This window comes from Capricornis sumatraensis, chromosome 11 (assembly GCF_032405125.1).
Source record: "Capricornis sumatraensis isolate serow.1 chromosome 11, serow.2, whole genome shotgun sequence".
Classification (NCBI taxonomy): Eukaryota; Metazoa; Chordata; class Mammalia; order Artiodactyla; family Bovidae; genus Capricornis; species Capricornis sumatraensis.
Window position 1 is genome coordinate 23,585,954 of NC_091079.1, and position 16,928 is coordinate 23,602,881.

The 16,928-nt window shown below is 55.6% G+C and overlaps 1 protein-coding gene across 1 annotated transcript in view; it reads left to right on the top strand.

Moving 5' to 3' along the window:
* COL22A1 (collagen type XXII alpha 1 chain) overlaps positions 1 to 16,928 on the top strand; it is a 200,874-nt gene that overhangs the window by 106,536 nt on the left and 77,410 nt on the right. Inside the window, exons 30-39 of the mRNA XM_068983408.1 lie at positions 2,602 to 2,643; positions 3,602 to 3,634; positions 6,554 to 6,607; positions 7,283 to 7,336; positions 8,292 to 8,345; positions 9,004 to 9,057; positions 10,600 to 10,653; positions 13,826 to 13,930; positions 15,265 to 15,309; positions 15,577 to 15,586. Coding sequence (XP_068839509.1) covers positions 2,602 to 2,643; positions 3,602 to 3,634; positions 6,554 to 6,607; positions 7,283 to 7,336; positions 8,292 to 8,345; positions 9,004 to 9,057; positions 10,600 to 10,653; positions 13,826 to 13,930; positions 15,265 to 15,309; positions 15,577 to 15,586 — 505 coding nt within the window. The remainder of the gene's footprint in view (positions 1 to 2,601; positions 2,644 to 3,601; positions 3,635 to 6,553; positions 6,608 to 7,282; positions 7,337 to 8,291; positions 8,346 to 9,003; positions 9,058 to 10,599; positions 10,654 to 13,825; positions 13,931 to 15,264; positions 15,310 to 15,576; positions 15,587 to 16,928) is intronic.

The window sequence follows — 16,928 nt, forward strand, 5'->3', positions numbered from 1 at the left end:
CTCACACGCCCAGCAGGGCCCTGCGATCCCCCCTCTGCTGCCCAGAGGGCCACCTGGCTCTCCCAGTTTGAGCTCCGCACCCTCCCGTGTCCCGCTTTCCTGCACACCGTCCTGCTCAGCACCCCCCCATCCCTGTTCCCATGCTGAGGGCCAAGGTCTTTGTTCTGAATGGACCTGCTCTATAAATAGAGATCCTGCAATGGAAAGGGCTTTGGTGGATAAGCCGTTCAGGCCCGCCGCTCTCCCGGACTTCTCAGAAAAGCAATTTCTATTTGAGAAACTCATTTCCAAGATGCAGAGGACTCGGCGAGGCCATTAAGCCCCTTTTATTGCTTTGGCAGAATTGCCAGGGCCACGGCAGAGTCGCATTCAAGATTCCAAAGAATCTGGCCTGCTTTTCTTTGCCTCTAGAGAAATATGTCATCATAGACAATTCTGGGTTTGAAAAAAAAAAACTGACATTGAAGCAACATTGCCCCCTGCTGGCCGTGCCTAGGTGTCCCTTCCTCAGTGTCTGATCCACCTCCTCCCCACCCTGCACTGAGAGTGTTTGACCCCAGGGCATCTCTGAGAGGAGGGTGATAACGCCCCTGCCTCAGCTGGGGCTGAGACACTTAAACTGCGGAGGAGCAGGGATGGGAGCCCCCGCCAGCCCCACTGACTCAAGCTCAGAGACCCTTCTCTAGGCGAGCATCTTTCCCCAAGTCAGAGAGCTCCTGGGCTCTGCCCCGCCAGCTCATGGTGCTGTGTTCACCCCACAGTGTTGAGGGCAGGCGAGGCTCTTCCAGAAAGGTGGTCTTGAGGCCCTCGAGGTTGGAGACACATCTCTCCAACTCTCTTCTTGTTTATGTCTGTTCATACCTTGCACTGTCATGCTAATGGTAAGGAACCCGCGTGCCAATGCTGAAGATGTGGGTTCAGTCACTGGGTTGGGAAGATCCCCTGGAGGAGGGCATGGCAGCCCACTCCAGTGTCCTTGCCTGGAGAATCCTATGGACAGAGGAACCTGGTGGGCTACAGTCCATGGGGTCACAAAGAGTCGGACACAACAGAAAGAGCTCGATCACACGTGCATTGCACTGGGAAACACTGAACTTGGATAGTCTGGGTGAGATTGGTTCTGGAACTCAGCACTAGAAAAGGTGCTGAATTCTCTCTGAAGCTTCTGCAACACGGTCAGGGGAATGCCTCGCAGTAGTTAAGGGCTTGGGCTCAGAGTTTACCACCAGGCTGCACCAACTGCTGTCTGTGTGACTTTGGGCAAGGGCCTGAATGTGGCTGTGCTTCAGTTTGCTCATCCATGGAATGGGGGTACACATGAAGCATCTCTGTTTCAGGCATTTCGGTGCCGATGAAGGGAGTTAACGCACGTAGCAAAGTGAGCTGAAACCTGGGATTAAATCCTGTATAACTGTAGAAACAAGCATAGAAAACAATGTTACCACTTAAAAAAAAATTTAATTGAAGTATAGTTGATTTACAGAGTGGTGCCAATCTCTGCTGTACAGCAGAGTAACTCAGTTGCACACATGTAGACATTAAAAAAAAATTCTTTTCCATTATGGTTTATCATGTAACTACTTTTCATTATCATCTTATTGTTGTCACTATTAATAAGAGAAGCCTAGCCCATCTCTCAGTCAGCTTGCTTCATTCATTTGTCCACTAATAACCACTTGTGGACCCTGGGCTGCTAGGACACGCGTGAGCAGAGATATCCGTGTCCCAACACCATCGTGACTCACATGGAATGAAGGGCTTTGGGGACTGTTCCTCCTGATGGAGCAGCCCAGTGACCTCCTTTCCTCGAGGCAAATGGAATAACAATTTCCTCTGGCTGAAGGTCTCACTTAGTCCCCAGAGGACACTTGTGAGCTGTGTGTACCGTTGTCATTATTTTGCACAGAGGAAAACACACCAACAGAAGTAAAATAATGTATACAGTGGCAGAGTTAGGTTTCAAGCTCAGGTGAGTCGACTCCGAAGCCTATGCCATTCAGAGGAATGTAACACTCACCTCTCAGGCTGCTGAGAAGGATGGGCCTGAGCCCTCGGGAGAGGGCAGGGTCCAGAGGAGCCTCTCAGGGGGCTCAAGCTTTGGCTCCAGGACAGAGTGTGGGGGCGCTGGCGGCAGGTGGGAAATCAGGTCACCGTTGTCAGAGGGAGGATGGATGACGGGTCACTGTCTCCACGTGCGCCATGGAATAGTATAGAGTGGTATAAACAACCTACAGCTACATGTGGCCGCATAAGTGTTTCTCAGAGCCGAGTTCTGGTATGTTTGAAATATTTTATAGCTTGGATCTATATATCTATCAGTTGCAATAGAGCCAGACAGGGTGAGTCTGTCTTCTTAGGAAAAGTATCCCAGGATAAGCAGGACTGTGTAAGTATGTTCAGTCGTGTCTGACTCTTTGTGACCCCATGGGCTGTAACCTGCCAGGCTCCTCTGTCCATGGCATTCTCCAGGCCAGGACACTGGAGTGGGCTGCCATGCCCTCCTGCAGGGGATCTTTCCTACCCAGGGATCAAACCCGCGTCTCTTACATCTCCTGGATTGGCAGGTGGATTCTTTACTGCTGTTTCCACTTCTTCATCTAGGGTGAAGTGGGCCCACCGGGGCCCCCTGGATTACCTGGCACTGTAAGTTACTCTGCTTCTAATCCTTTCTCCTCCTGCACACCAACCACGTAGTTATAAACATCTTTTTAAGGGAGTCTGCCCATAGCCAGACCCATCCCTGGGTCTCGTGATCCAGAAAGTGCATGAGCTTCTGTAAGAACCACCTTGTGCTTTAGTTTATTCGGCAGCACGGTTACCGCTGGTCAGAACACTGGACAGACGCTGGGCGCCCATGCCCACCTGCTGCCTGTGGGGGTGAGGTCAGGAGCAGGAAGCAGTGTGTCCAGGGTGAGACTGCAACGTGGGTATACACCCGTGACTCACGCCTCCGCCCTCTGCAGGTCTCAGGGTGGGCATTGTGAGTTGGGGTTCAGGTGTGAGTAAAGAGCAGGGGCTTTGGAGCCAGAAGAAAAGAGTGGGTTTGAATCCCAGCTGTTTTCCTCACCAGCATTGTGATCTTAAACATGTTATTTAGTGGGAAAAAGACTCCATCTTCTCATCTGTTAAGGAAAAAATATATATTATACGGAGCTGTGTCTTGCACATTTGTAGTGAAAATTGACTGAAATATCTAAGGGACATTGTGTAGTTTCTGGTACATAATACATACTAAATTAAAGGAAAAAAAAGGCTGTATAAACATGTGAGCATGGTTTGCATGTTTTTTTTTTCTCTTGAATGTTTCTTTCCAGCCTTGGTATTCTGTGCTTTAATCACTTTCGGGGTGGGGGGGCAGGAAGGGAGAGGACCATGGCTGTCCGGTAACTGCCCTTGTCTGGGCATGTAGGGATTGGTCAGTTAGTATCTGAGGCAGGGGATGGCCTCATACGGAGGGCAGGGGCTTTAAAAGGAATGTGTGATTCTGTCGAAATCATCCTTAGAGGGGCCCCTGCGGCTGCATTCTCTACCGGTAAGTCTGTCTGAGGCAGGTTGCTGCTGTCCACTCACATCTGTCTCATTTCTGCTGTCTCCTTTGCAGACATCCCTGTTCACACCACACCCGAGAATGCCCGTAAGTAGCGGCGGCACCTTGTGGCTGCCCGGTGCCCCCGTGGCCTGGCTCGCGATGCCCCTGGGTCCTCTGGGGGGCGGGGCCCTGACCTGCCAGCCGCTCTCAGGCCTCTGGGTTCCCAACCTTGTCCTGGCAGCTGGCGGGGAGCGGGCTGGGCGAGGGACCAGCTCCAGGGGCAGATGGGACCTCCTGGGTCAGGGCCCAGGAGGGGGCCTCCCAGTAGCCGAGGGCAAAGGCCACCCCTCTCTTTGGGTAAAGTGACCCCCTCACTGCACGGGGTGGCCGGTTGTTCCAAGCAGGACAGAGCCCTGTGAGCGGCAGAAAGTGAAAGGGCAGAGGGGGCCGGCCTGGGGGTCTTGGGGGCCAAGTCTGAGAGGGGCCGGTGGGGATTGAGCCTGTTTGGGGAGACGGCCGGCGGGAGAGCGCGTGGCTCTTTCTGAAGACGGAAGCGCATGATGGAAAAGGACACTCAGCGTGGCCGCAGCCTCCAGGAGCCTTTCCCTCCTCTTTCTAGAGAGGCTTCTGTGAAAACGAGTGTGTTCAGGGTCTCTGACATCACCAAGCTCGCCTCCTTTGTTGCTTCGCTCTTGGGGACGTGGTTCTCCTGTGGTGCAGCGGCCAAGAGGCTTAGGAGAGGACCCATCTCCACATCGCTGCTATTAAGTAGCTACAACCTGAGAAGCTAAAGAGATCCTGGATGTGATGGAAAAGAATGGAGCACAGAGAGAGGGAGAGAGACTGAGTGCCAAAATCATTGTGGAAGGGGAGGGAGGACTTTGAGCTGCTTTGGAGGAGGAATGGGGAGGAAGAGAGGGCAGGGGTGCCGTCCCTGGTGGTGGGCGGAGGCAGGGGACCGCAGGAGTGTCCGAGGATGCTGAGGGGAGAGCAGGCGGGGCTCCGGCTGCGTCTTCTCTCTCCAAGGAAGGGCTCGGAGGGACAGAGCAAGAGAGCCTTGAATGTGGCAGGCACAGGGCAGGCATCGCTCCAACCGGCCCTGTGCCCAGCTCGCAGATGATGGCCTGAGGCTCGAGGAGCGAAGCACCTTGCACAGGGACTTTCTGGAGTCAGGAATCGGGATGTAGCTGTTGGCCGTAAGGCCCTGGCCGAACTGCTGTCCCCGCCGGTGCCGAGGTTCAAGGCTCTGTCACAATGGCCCGCTGCCTCCCTCTTCCAGAACCATATCCCCCTACACGATGCCTCAGCCCTTCATCCTCTGGGACTCCTCCCTTTTGCCCACCCTGAGTCCCTAAGGCTTGTGGCAAATCTACACATCCCACCTCTCTGTAAGGGAATCGCTCCATCCGTAAAAGATGATGTCCGAGGTGTTCCCCCGGGAAGGGACTGAGAGAGGCCAGGGGTCTGCCCAGCCTCCCCTTTGAATCCTGGTGAGGGAGACACCTTCCTGCAGGGTCTGAGCTCTGCGGAAACCAGGAAGCCACTTGGAGATGCAAAGCAAGGAAATTGTGTCCACGAGAGAAAAAGATTCATTGGGGGTTACTGCATGAATCCCTCTGGGGCTGCCTCGTTGCCATGGTAACCGGGTTTGTATTGATGGTTTTGGAAGCCATTGTTCTGATTATTCCCTGCTCACCTCAGTGGTCTGCCTTCCAGTCCCTGCACACAGCGGGGACTGGAGATTTGGAGGGGCAGCCAGGTCCCTTGGACAGAGGAGCCTGGTGGGCTATAGTCCACAGGGTCGCAAAGAGTCGGACACGACTGAAGCGACTTAGCATGCATGTATGCACAAGGTTTGCAGCATAATTAAGAAGGCGATAGAAAGGGGAGGAGGGCTGGAAGGAGAGCCCCAACTCCTGTTGCAGAACAAGAAGCCTCCTGGGGATGTCGGGGGCCCCAGCTGGGGAGGCCACGAGGCAGCGTGGGGACGACAGTGGGGAGCAGAGCAGGGGCTCTTAGCTGGCGTGCGGGTCTGATGTCAGAGAGGAGTGGGAACCTGTTCCTTGTCTGGGGGATGGAGGGACAGGCCATCTCAGGCTGGGAGACAGTACAGCTGAGAGCTTACAGGGGCTTTGTAACTGGTTCAGAAGCCGCTCCCTGGAAGAGCAGCCTGACCCACCCCCTGCGCCTGCAGAGGGTTCCGGGAGGCCTGGCCAGTGCCCTGCAGTTGCTGAGCCCAGAGCAGGCATCTCCCTGGGCTGGCATCACCAGCAGGGGGCGGTGGAGGAGAAGCAGGCACCTGTGTTCAGCATTCAGCTCAGCAGGCACCCCCATGGTGAAGTCTGCTCCTGGATCTCAGGCCCTGGGGAGAAATGCCGTGAGCATCTTGTCTGAGAGCCTCAGGATCCCTCTCCTGACCCGACCCCCACAGTCCCTTTCCCCCTGGCAGAAAGCAGATTCACTCCTTCCTCTGGATCCCCCAAATCCATCCCATCAGCCCTTCCATCTTCACGGGTCGTGTCTCTAGTGACTTGAGGACCAGACAAAATGCTTTTGCAAATTCCCGCCTTGGGAAATTTTCTAGGAGGAAAGCAAGCTAGAGATAAGAATATTGTCTGACGAATGGAGCCAGAGTGTGTTCTTCTGAGCTGGTGGGAGATGGAGATTCTGGAAGGAGGAAGGAGCTTGCCTCTGTTGAAAGCCTCATTGTCGGGGCGTCCTCACTGAACCCCGGCTCTCTGGGGTGGAGTGTGCACATTCCATCAACGGCTGATGCAGAGGGAGTGGGGCCCCAGCCCAGGCCGTGGGGACACTAACTCAGGGATCAGGGATGGGCTTGGGCGGCTGGGGGCAGGCAGGAGCCTCGGGGGCAAGGTCGTGGGTGGAGAAAGCAGCGTGGGAACTGCACTGGGCGGTGCCGGCTTCTCCTCCAGCGCAAGGTGCCTGCACAGGCCCAGAAGGTCCACGCGGCCCACCTGAGGGTGGGCCAGGCGCAGCTGCCTTACTCTGCTTCTCTGCCAACAGGGAGAACCAGGGCCCAGGGGAGAGAAGGGCGATCCTGGCGCGCCTGGGGAGCCGGTGAGTGCTCTCTGCTCTGCGCCCCACACCCCTCCCCTGCACCCCTGCCCGAACCCCTGCCTGCACCCCTCCCCAGCACCCCTCCCTTCACCCCTGCCCCTCACCCCACCCCACACCCCTCCCCTCACCCCTCCCCTTACCCCTGCCCCTCACCACGCCCCTCACCCCTCCCCTCACCCCTGCCCCTCACCCCTGCCCCCACCCCTGCCAGCACCTCTCCCCACACCTCTGCCCCGCACCCCTGCCCACACCTCTACCCTCACCCCTTCCCCTCACCCCTCCCCTCACCCCTGCCCGCACCCCTACCCCTCATTCCTGCCCCACACCCTGCCCCGCACCCCTCCCCCGCACCCCTCCCCCGCACCCCTCACCCTCACCCCTCACCCTCACCCCTTCCCCTCACCCCTCCCCTCACCCCTCCCCTCACCCCTGCCCCTCACCCCTACCCCTCATTCCTGCCCCACACCCTGCCCTGCACCCCTCACCCTGTGTGTTTGCTTTCCTGAGACTGGACACCGAAGGGCCTGTCTGAACACACAGGAGCCCTGCTGAGCTGAATGTAGCTCCTTCCTCCTCCCTCCTCTCTGTGGGTCTCAATCCCTTCCCGTTGCCCGTGTTCATGCCTCCCCAGAGCAAGGGTGTGACCTCGTCTGCTGATGGGTGGTTTCATTGCAGGGGTCGCCAGGTCACCCTGGAGAACTGGGGCCTCGGGGACCCATTGGACCACCGGTAAGAGAGCCCTCTGTCCTCTGTTGGCTCCCAGAGCAGAAATTCGCGCGGGCTCTTCTGCCCCTCTCCAGCCCCTCCACCCTGTCATTCTAGGAGTGTCCATCAGGGGGCGCTGCAACAGGCACTGCTAGGACTGAGTCCAGGGCCTGGGGAGAGAGGTCTCCCAGAAAACCCCAAAACGCGACCCCCTGGAGCCCAGGAGGTCATTTCGCTGTCACTGAAGTGTGGGTTTAGGAGAGCTGGTAACCTGCTGCACCGTCCCTCCCCGACAACTCTTAAAATCCAGGTGGTCCTGGCTCTCGGAGGCTTTTCAAATGCAGGAAATCTCCAATGCCAATTTAAAGGACACCTAGAGTGTGTTGGCATTTTGATTGTATTTTGATTGGCCGCTTAACTGGCTCTGTGCTGGGCAGTGTTTTGCCTGCTCTGTGTGGCCTGTCCAAGCTCAGATCCCAGGGGCCCCCAACTGCCTGTGTGCACCTGGGCAGGCCCATCCCTCTGCGCCTCGTATACTTCAAGATGAAGGGCAGGGGATGCTGCCTGTGTCCTGGGGGAAGTGAAGACTGAAGGAGTTTAGGGAGCCCGGACCTGTGATCTCTGCACCTGTAAACCTGCTCCCCGTCCTTTCAGTTTCGTCGTGGTACTTTAGTCGCTCCATCGTGTCCGACTCTGTGACCCCATGGATTATAGCCTACCCTGCTCCTCTGTCCATGGGATTCTCCAGGCAAGAATACTGGAGTGGGTTGCCATTTCCTTCTCCAGGGCATTGTCCCAACCCAGAGATCCAACCTGCATCTCCTGCATTGGCAGGCAGAATCTTTGTCTCTGAGTCGCTAGGGAATCCTGTCCTTTGCGTTTGGGTCCCCTGACTGATGACAAAGGTGCCCCACGTCGCTGCGTGGGGCTGAGGCCAGCATTGCAGGAGGCGTCTCACTTCTTTCTGTTTCTCGTGCAGGGTGCCAAGGGACAAGAAGGCGCCCAGGGAACGCCCGGAGCAGCTGGGAGCCCTGTGAGTCCTTCCTGGCCACCTGCCTCGTGGGCCCACGGGAGGGGGCTGGGCCGACCCCTGCCCCCAGTGCCCAGCTCCCCACTGAGTGTGCGGACGGGGCTGGGAAGGCGCCGTCCGCACTGGAGGGCTGGCCGGGCCCAGGGCCGGCTCCTGTCCACCCGCCTCACCGGATCCTCTCTCTCGTCTCCAAAGCTTGTTCACACCCTTACAGTCAACTTGCATTGTACCACAGCACGTGTCTCCATAGCGCAGATCTGCAGATTTTGTTCCATTTCCAGGGTTTCCATTCCCCCATGCTCTGAAGCTAGAGCCCATGCCCCACCTGAGACGTGTGCCTGACAGCACCTGACCTTCTTCTCTGCCCTCCCCTCAACACCCACTCCTCCTCCCCTGCCACCTCCGTGCTGTGGCCTTAGGATCGTCCCAGAGTCCTTGGCCTCCTGTCGCCCCTTTCTGTGCTGGAATCCACCTCCTTTGAGGCTTGCACCCTCCTGACCCTCCTGGACAGGAGGGTCATCCTTCCTGTGGAGGGAATGTCATCTGGAAGCATTTTGGGCAAATCAGGGAGAGCTGGATAGGAGGCAAGTTTGGAGAAAGACAGGGGGAGCTGCTTGTAATCAATTCCTTGCCTTTCTGACCGTCTTCTGCCTCTCTACAGGGAGCTCCTGGACTTGTAGGGCCCCCTGGCCCCAGCGGCCCCCCAGGGAGCGTGGTGAGTAACTGGGGTGGGCGGGGAGGATCACCAGCACTGGTTGTGGATCCACGATGTCCACCCCCCTGGTTAACTCATGTATCCTCCACGACAGAACTCAGGGCGTAGGCATCCCTGCTCCCATTTCACAGATGGAGAAATTGAGGCCCCAGCAAAGATACCTACAGAGCTACAACCTGAGGTTCTCGGTAACTCAGGAGCTCTCCGGTGGTGAAGGAAACTGTTGGGGTCAGAAAGCTGTGAGTAGTGCTGATGCTGGATCAGCGTCACAGCTGGCCCTGGACGAAGCAGGATGAACCTGAGGAATGGCAACCCTGACTGTCGGGTTGCTGGGTCCTAGCCACAGCTCAGTGGCTGCCAGGCCTCTGTGGGGGCCTCCTGAGGCCTCAGGTTTTTCATCTTCAGCCTGGAGCGTGTGGGCTCTGTAGGCTCACCTTCGTGCCCCACTGCACTTGACCTGCAGAGGCGGCCACCCCGTGGGGGCCCTGGGGTCTGCTTGTGGACCAGCGTTAAGAGCCACCCTGGGCACTGATTTCTATCTCAGTTGTGGAGCACAACGCCCAGTGGCATGCAGTGAAGGGCATCGGAGAACTGTGCTCCTCAGGTAGGCAGAGTCCAGCCCTGTTCCATCGCCATCTTTTCTGTTGATAACCACAGCGGCTTAGAGAACAGATGTGGGAGTAGGTGTGTGCCAGGCACTGTTGTCAGCCCTTCACTCTCACTGACTCCTCACGACCCTGGGAGGGGAGTGCCAGAAGCGGCCCCATTTTACTCCGGAGGAGACTGAGGCGCAGGGAGACTGCATCACGTGCTCAGTGGTCACCGTGGAAACCGCGAGACCCTGGCCCCCGACGTCACCCTGCCCCGCAGTGTCAGTGCACTCTTCCCGGAGGCAGCCCTGCATCCCTTGGCCCAGGGTTTTCTCTGGCCTAAGAGATCTTATGGTCCAGCCACACGGCACATGCCCAGTAGCAGCAGCAGCAGCAGCCCTGGCCGACCGGTGTGTAAACGACCCACCTCCTTCACCCCTGGGGGAGCCGCTCCGGGTGCATGTCTGCTGTTGGACCCCGGAGCCCCCAGCAGGACCGAGCTGCAGCCACTTGAACGTGTCCCTACCCGCCTGTCCTCTTTCTGACGTCCCTGCTGGTGCATCCGCGGGACGCCTGCCCTGAGCCTTGCCTCGATAAGTCAGCCTCTGGGGGACACTCACGACACGGGCAGGTCACCGACGCCAAGGCTGCGCTCTTGGGTCACCCTCTCCTCCCCGAGGTCCCCTCCGCGCCACGCCCTGCCTGCCGTCTGAGAGCCACAGCCCACAGCGGGCAGGCCATCGGGAAGCAGGGCCGTGTGGTTAGAGCTCCGATGTGCGAGGATGCGTGACGGTCGCAGGGGACAGGGAGGCGGTGGGAGGGCGGTGGAGGAGGAGTAAGTCAGAGGTGGGGAACGAGTCGGGAGCCTCTGACCGGAGGGGGCCCATCGCTCTTCTCTGAGTGCCCTGGGCCCTCTTGAACTTGACCTTGTCAATCACCTTTCTTTCCCTAGGGTCCCCCGGGCTCCAGAGGCCCCCCTGGGAAAGATGGGGAGCGTGGTGAGAAGGTAAGACTCAGTGTGGTCTCCCTCCTCCGCGGCGGTTCTCAGCTTTTAAGAGGCGGGAAAGGAGCCCGCTCCGCTCAGACCCGCTTCAGGACCCGGGAGGCCGAGGGCTCCTCTGCAGTCGGCTCCTCTAACCCTCGCCACAGACGCAGGGTCAGATGGGGCCCCGCCTGACAGAGGTGTGGACTGAAGCTCTGTGTCCTGCGTCCCGTGGCTGCTGAGCCGCAGAGCTGGTCTCTCTGCCTCCCAAGCCCCCCTTTCTCTCAATTCAGTGCTGCAGCATAGCCACCCCACACTATCACATGTGCAATTAAACCTTCCCAGGCTACGAGAAAAGCTTTATCCGTTAGGAAGCAGAGAGACACGGTGTCCTCCCCTAAAACACCAATGCCCCGAGGGCAGAGGGGCAGGCTCCCCGGCCTTTTGGAATCCCAGGTGACACATCCTGACCTCGCATTCTAGCACGTGTCTCCCACGTTTACTCCGACTTCTGGCATCTTGTGGGTGGAGACAGGGATTCTGAACACCCACAGGACGGCGCCCCGTCTCAGCCCAGACTGTCCGTCACGAGCATCAGCAGTGTCAGGGCTGAGGAGCCCGGGTCTCCAGCTCACACTGAGCCCACACGGACCGCGGGGCCGCACAGATGGCGAGGAGGAGCTGAGGCCCTGACGTGCAGCAGAGAGCAGGTGGCGAGGGGAGAGGGGCTTGCTGTCCCGAGCCCCCAGCAGAGGCTTCTCATCCAGAGACAGAAATCCCAGTGCCCCTGCTCACCCCACCCCAACTCCTGATGCGTCCTCCACAGCCAACCCCTACCCAGCTCTCCCGTCTCTGAACTTAGTAATGCAAATTCCTTCAGGTCCACTTCACCTGGGACCTTTGGAAGGTGTGACCATTTTATCTTTTCTATTTTATCTTTTCCATTTATCTTTTCTATTTTGGCAAAACGTTGTAACAGGAATAGATACAAACCTTTACATTTTGATGGGAAGGCTGTTTTTAAATGCATCCCTCGGAGAAGGAGTGATTTGCTATGAAGAAAAATGATCGACCAGCCTGTGGAAAATCTCCTTAAGTGAGGGAGGAAAAAAAAGAAATCTGGCCCATCTGTTTTGCTTTGATTATTACCTCGTGCAAAGGATGGGCCTCTATTCTGGGCACTGACAAATTAGAAGGAGCTTAGAAGAGGGTTGGTTAGAAGGGAATGTTGAGGACTAGTTGAGCAAACATGAGAACGTCTGGGGCTTCCCAGGTAGGAGACTTGATTTCGATCCCTGGTTCAGGAGGATGCCCCAGAGGAGTAAATGGCAACCCACTCGCATATTCTTGCCTGGAGAATCCCATGGACAGAGGAGCCTGGCGGGCTGCAGTCCATGGGGTCGCTCAGATTCATGACTTAAAAAGACACAACTTAGGGCTTCCCTGGTGGCTCAGCTGGTAAAGAATCCACCTGCAGTGTGGGAGACCAGGGTTCGATCCCTGGCTAGGGAAGATCCCCTGGAGGAGGGCACGGCTACCCACTCCAGTATTCTGGCCTGGAGAATTCCGTGGCCTATACTGTCCATGGGGTTGCAAAGAGTCGGACAGGACTGAGCGACTTTCTCTTTCACTAGTGACTAAACAGCAACGGCAGTTGGCTCACTCAGCCTCTAGAGGGAGCCAGACACCTCTGCTCTGATGAGCAGAAGACTGCGTTTGCAAGGGGACTATCCCTCCGTGCTGTACAAAGTGGTAAAGTCCCTGACAGCAGGACCTGCTCTTCTCTCTGCCCGTCCAGTGACCTGAGACCTGCAGAAGCTGATCCTGCCCTGTGCCTGGAGAGAAGTCCTCTCCATCCTTTGCTTTGTCCTCCGTGGGACATGGTACCTCCCCTCACTTCTGCATCAGCAATGTCTGGTTCAGCTTAGGTCTTGCAGCTTAGGTCCAAGAGAGCCCTGCCCGGAAAGGGACTTCCTGTGGCCCACGTGGTCCCCACAGCATTCCACAGCTGGGGCTGCACGGGGCTCCTGGCTTGTGGTCAGAAACGGGGTGCAAACTCCAAGCCCAGCTCCCTCCCTCATCAGATCCTGGCTTCCTCTCTCTCTCCGCACTTTGGATCCCCAAGAGGTGCTCACATCACTGAAGGCCTGTCGTGTGACGAGGAATTGGATTTTGTCTGCATAGCCCCACCTCTGGAAGATTTCAGAGAGGACTGTCTTGGCTGAGTATAAAGACACAGTGTCTAATGGAACTGCCCAATAAGGAGATAAAAACTGCCTGGGGAGGTGGTGAGCTCTGTGCTTTCAAAGGAGTCCAAGCAAAAATGGGAGGGCTGCCTGGAAGAGGCACACCTGATGGCTTCCTGCCGCGGGCGGAAGGTTGGACCAGAAAACTACTAGTGTCCTTCTCGTGCCCATGTTCAACGCTGTATAGTTTGCTAAGGCCGCTGTAACGAGAGCATCACAAACTGCGTGCCTTAAACCACAGAAACGTGCTGTGTCACCATTCACCATGTCTGGAAGTCCTAAATCAAGGTGTCAGGCAGGCTGGTTCCTCCTGGGGGCTGTGAGGGAAGGATGTCTTCCAGGCCCCTCTCCTTGGATTATTGATGGCCGTCTTCTGTCCGTGTCTTTGCGGGGACTTCCCCCTACACAGGCCTGTGCCCAGACGTCCCTTTCTCTTGAGGACCTCAGTGCTTTCTGGGTTAGGCTCTGTGCTACTCCAGTATCGGCACCTCTTAGCTAATTACACCTGCAGAGACCCCATTTCTACACTGAAGTGCCGGAGTTAAGGGCTTTGGCATTTGAATTTGGGGGTCACATTACACAGCTTGTCCTCTGTGCCTTCAGAAGGGGTGGGCTTTCTGAAGCAGGGCATCACCAGGAAGCCCACCTACCCCTTTCAGGTGGCGGTGGTGGTTTAGTCACTAAGTCACGTCTGACTCTTTTGCAAGCCCATGCACCTTGCCAGGCTCCTCTGTCCATGGAATTTTCCAAGCAAGGATACTGGAGTGGGTTGCTATTTCCTACTCTAGGGGATCTTCTTGACCCAGGGATTGAACCCTTCGGTCCTGCATTGGCAGGCGGTTTCATTACCACCGAGCCGCCAGGGAAGCCCTCCCTTTAGCTTGTTGTCCATTGAAAAACTTACTTTCTGCATCTCATTGATCCCGGACACTGTCCACTTGTCTTTCCAGGGAGCAGCGGGAGAAGAAGGGAGCCCAGGGCCAGCCGGCCCCAGGGGCGATCCTGGTTCCCCTGGGCCTCCCGGGCCCCCCGGAAGAGGGAAAGATGGAGACCCGGTAAGTGTCAGGGGCTTCGGTGACTGTAACGACCAGGCTGGAATTGGAAAAGGGAAAAAGGCTCCACTGTCAAACTTTGCAAGAAAGCCGCTGGGCTGGGAAAGGGGTCTTGTATGGGGGCAGCAGCTGGCTCCTGCCCGCATCGGGCCAGCGCGGCACAGGGTCCCGTGTGGACTGCTGGCTGTGGGTCAGGCTCCGAGGACGCAGACACGCGTTAGAGCCTGTGCTGTTGAGATGCTTGCGAGACAGCCAAGCAGTTCGATGGCCGTAGCTCGGCCATCTTGATCTGTATAAGCTGTGGAGGCCTCACACAGGAGGTGGCATCTATGCGAAAAGTGAAAGTTGGAAGGAATTATGTTTTAGATGGAATAGCACAGAGTGGATGTTGCAGACGGATGAGCTGTATGTGTAAGTTCATGAGGGTGTTACGTGCATGGGGACTTAGAAACACTTTAGTGTGTCCTGGACAGAAAGTGATAAGTAAGAAAGAGACCAGACTTTGGGATCAGAAGAGCCCCTACCATGAAACCTGACACCTGGCCTTGACCTTATTTGAGGGAATCTGCAAAATAAGGATCTTGCAGGGAGGGATAAGTTAGGAGGTTGGGATTAACATATACATACTACTATAAAGTAGGTAGTCAACAAGGACCTCCGAGCCCAGCAATCTCTGCTCAATACTCCGTAATAAGCTATATGGGAAAATCTGGACAAGAGTGGGTGTATGTATGTGTAATCCTCCTGTCAGCACCGGAGGCACAAGAGGCAGCTTGGTCCCTGGGTCAGGAAGAGCCCCTGGAAAGGAAACGGTACCCCACTCCAGTACTCTTGCCTGGAAAATGCCATGGACAGAGGAGCCTGGTGGGCTACAGTCCGTGGAGTCACAAAGAGTGGGACATGACTGAGCACACAGCACATATGTGTATATATAACTGAGTCACTTTGTGGTACACCTCAAACCAACACAACATTGCATGCCTCAATGTATACAACATTGTTGTACACCTCAAAAACAGCACAAGTATACTCCAATATAAAATAAAAATTAATAAAATGAAATTTCACTACCTAAAAACCGAAAAAAAAAAAAAGATCTTAAATAAGAAAGCAAACTAAGAGAGACCTGAGGGGTTTGCTCGAGGTCACGCAGAACGGGTAGGTGGTAGAGTCAGAATTCACACCCAGGGGTCCTGTGCCTCAAAACCAGGTGGTTTTGCTTTGCACACAGCAGATCGTGGAGACAGCCCCATCCTGTGTGTCCCCAGAGCACAGGGTAGATGGGTAGATGCTCATTCGTGCTCCCATGATCGTCTTTGTTCCATTCGTTTTCCCAGGGACTTCGTGGCCCACCTGGATTACCAGGATCTATGGGAACCAAGGTGAGTATTTGTCTACCAAGCTGTAGATACCGTGGGTTGCACTTAGAAGGCGAACATGCCAGATTTAATTGCGAGCATCTCTGGTCACCCCTGTTTACTTCCACGTTCATCACTTGTCACCTAACAAAAGCCTCTGCAGCTCTGAACCATGAGATGGAAGTGGGTGCCACACAGTTGTTCCTTAATAAATACTTGCAGTTAAATTAGTTGCGAAAGACACTTGCAGCCACCGAAGTAGACCTAGTCTTGTATTGGGGTCTTCCCCAGTGGCTAAGTGGTAAAGAACCCACCTGTCAATGCTGGAGACCCAAGATCGATCCCTGGGTTGGGAAAAGCCCCTGGACCAGGAAATGGCAATCCACTCCAGTATTCTTGCCTGGGAAATCCCGTGGACAGAGGAGCCTGGTGGGTTACAGTCCATGGGGTCACAAAAGAGTCGGGCACGACTTAATGACTAGACAATGACAAGTCTTATATTGTTAGTTTAATTGGGGACACAAAGGGGGTCCTCAGATTTCAGATGATTAACATAGTAAAAGTTAAGATTCCTCATTCAGGTTAAGTGTAATGGGAGTTTTGGTGAGTGGAGAGTCCTGACCACACGGCCATCCAGGGACCCACATTCCTCCAGCCCCATGCACTTGCTCCTGTAAGACTTCAGTGTCTCCTATCGAGCCCTCCATATGCAGTAGTAAATGATGGAAAAGATGGTGGAGGACCTTGTGGGGAGATTTTGTGGGCCAGGCCCGGAGGTGGTCATTCATTTCCACCAGCCTCCTGACCCCGCATGGGAGGGAGCTGGTTGTCATCTAGCCAGGTCTTGGAGAGGAAAGGCAGACACTTCAGTCAATAGCAGGTGTCTCTTCTTCAATTTGCTTGTAACCATGACCCAGAAAAGACGACTTTGCCCGTGAGGGAGTATTCATAAGAGAACTTTCCTGGGTGATGAGGACAGTTTTCCTGAAGTTATCCTGCACTGAATCAATGAGTTCATTGAGTCATTCATGCATCCATTAACAACATGCTTATTATCTCATTCATCGTGGTGGATCCACTGAGCCTCTGCTGCATGTCAGATCTGGAGGTGGGCTGGGGGATGTCAGGGATGAGTGGCACGTTTCCCCAGCCCTCTATCGGCTCAGGAGCCAGGGGAGAAGCAGATGAACAGATAGGCACAAGTGCTCAGAGGGGGCTCCCGGCCCAGCCTGGTTTGACTCCGGAAGGCTTCTTGGCAGAGATGATGTTTGCCCCTATTCTAAGGTGTGTAGCAGCTGAAGGGGAAGACAAGGAAGGAGTTCTCTGCGGGGCCCTAACCTGGGAGGAGACCACAGGAGGGCGAGATAGAACGTGTTCAGAGCAGAGCATGTGCTGTACAGGCACCCACAGCCAAGGAAGGACTGCTTGACCAGCTCAGATGAGTAAACTGAAGAACGTGGGTGACGTAGTCAGTGAGAGACATTAGAATGTTTATTTTTTTGCTTTAGTTTAACAAATATGTTCAAAATCACATGAAGCATTACTGTAGAGTTACCATATTTTTATCCACTTTCATATATTTACACAAACCGATTTTTAAAATTTCTTTTTATGTGCCTTTGGTGTCAGTGGCTGTCTTTCCT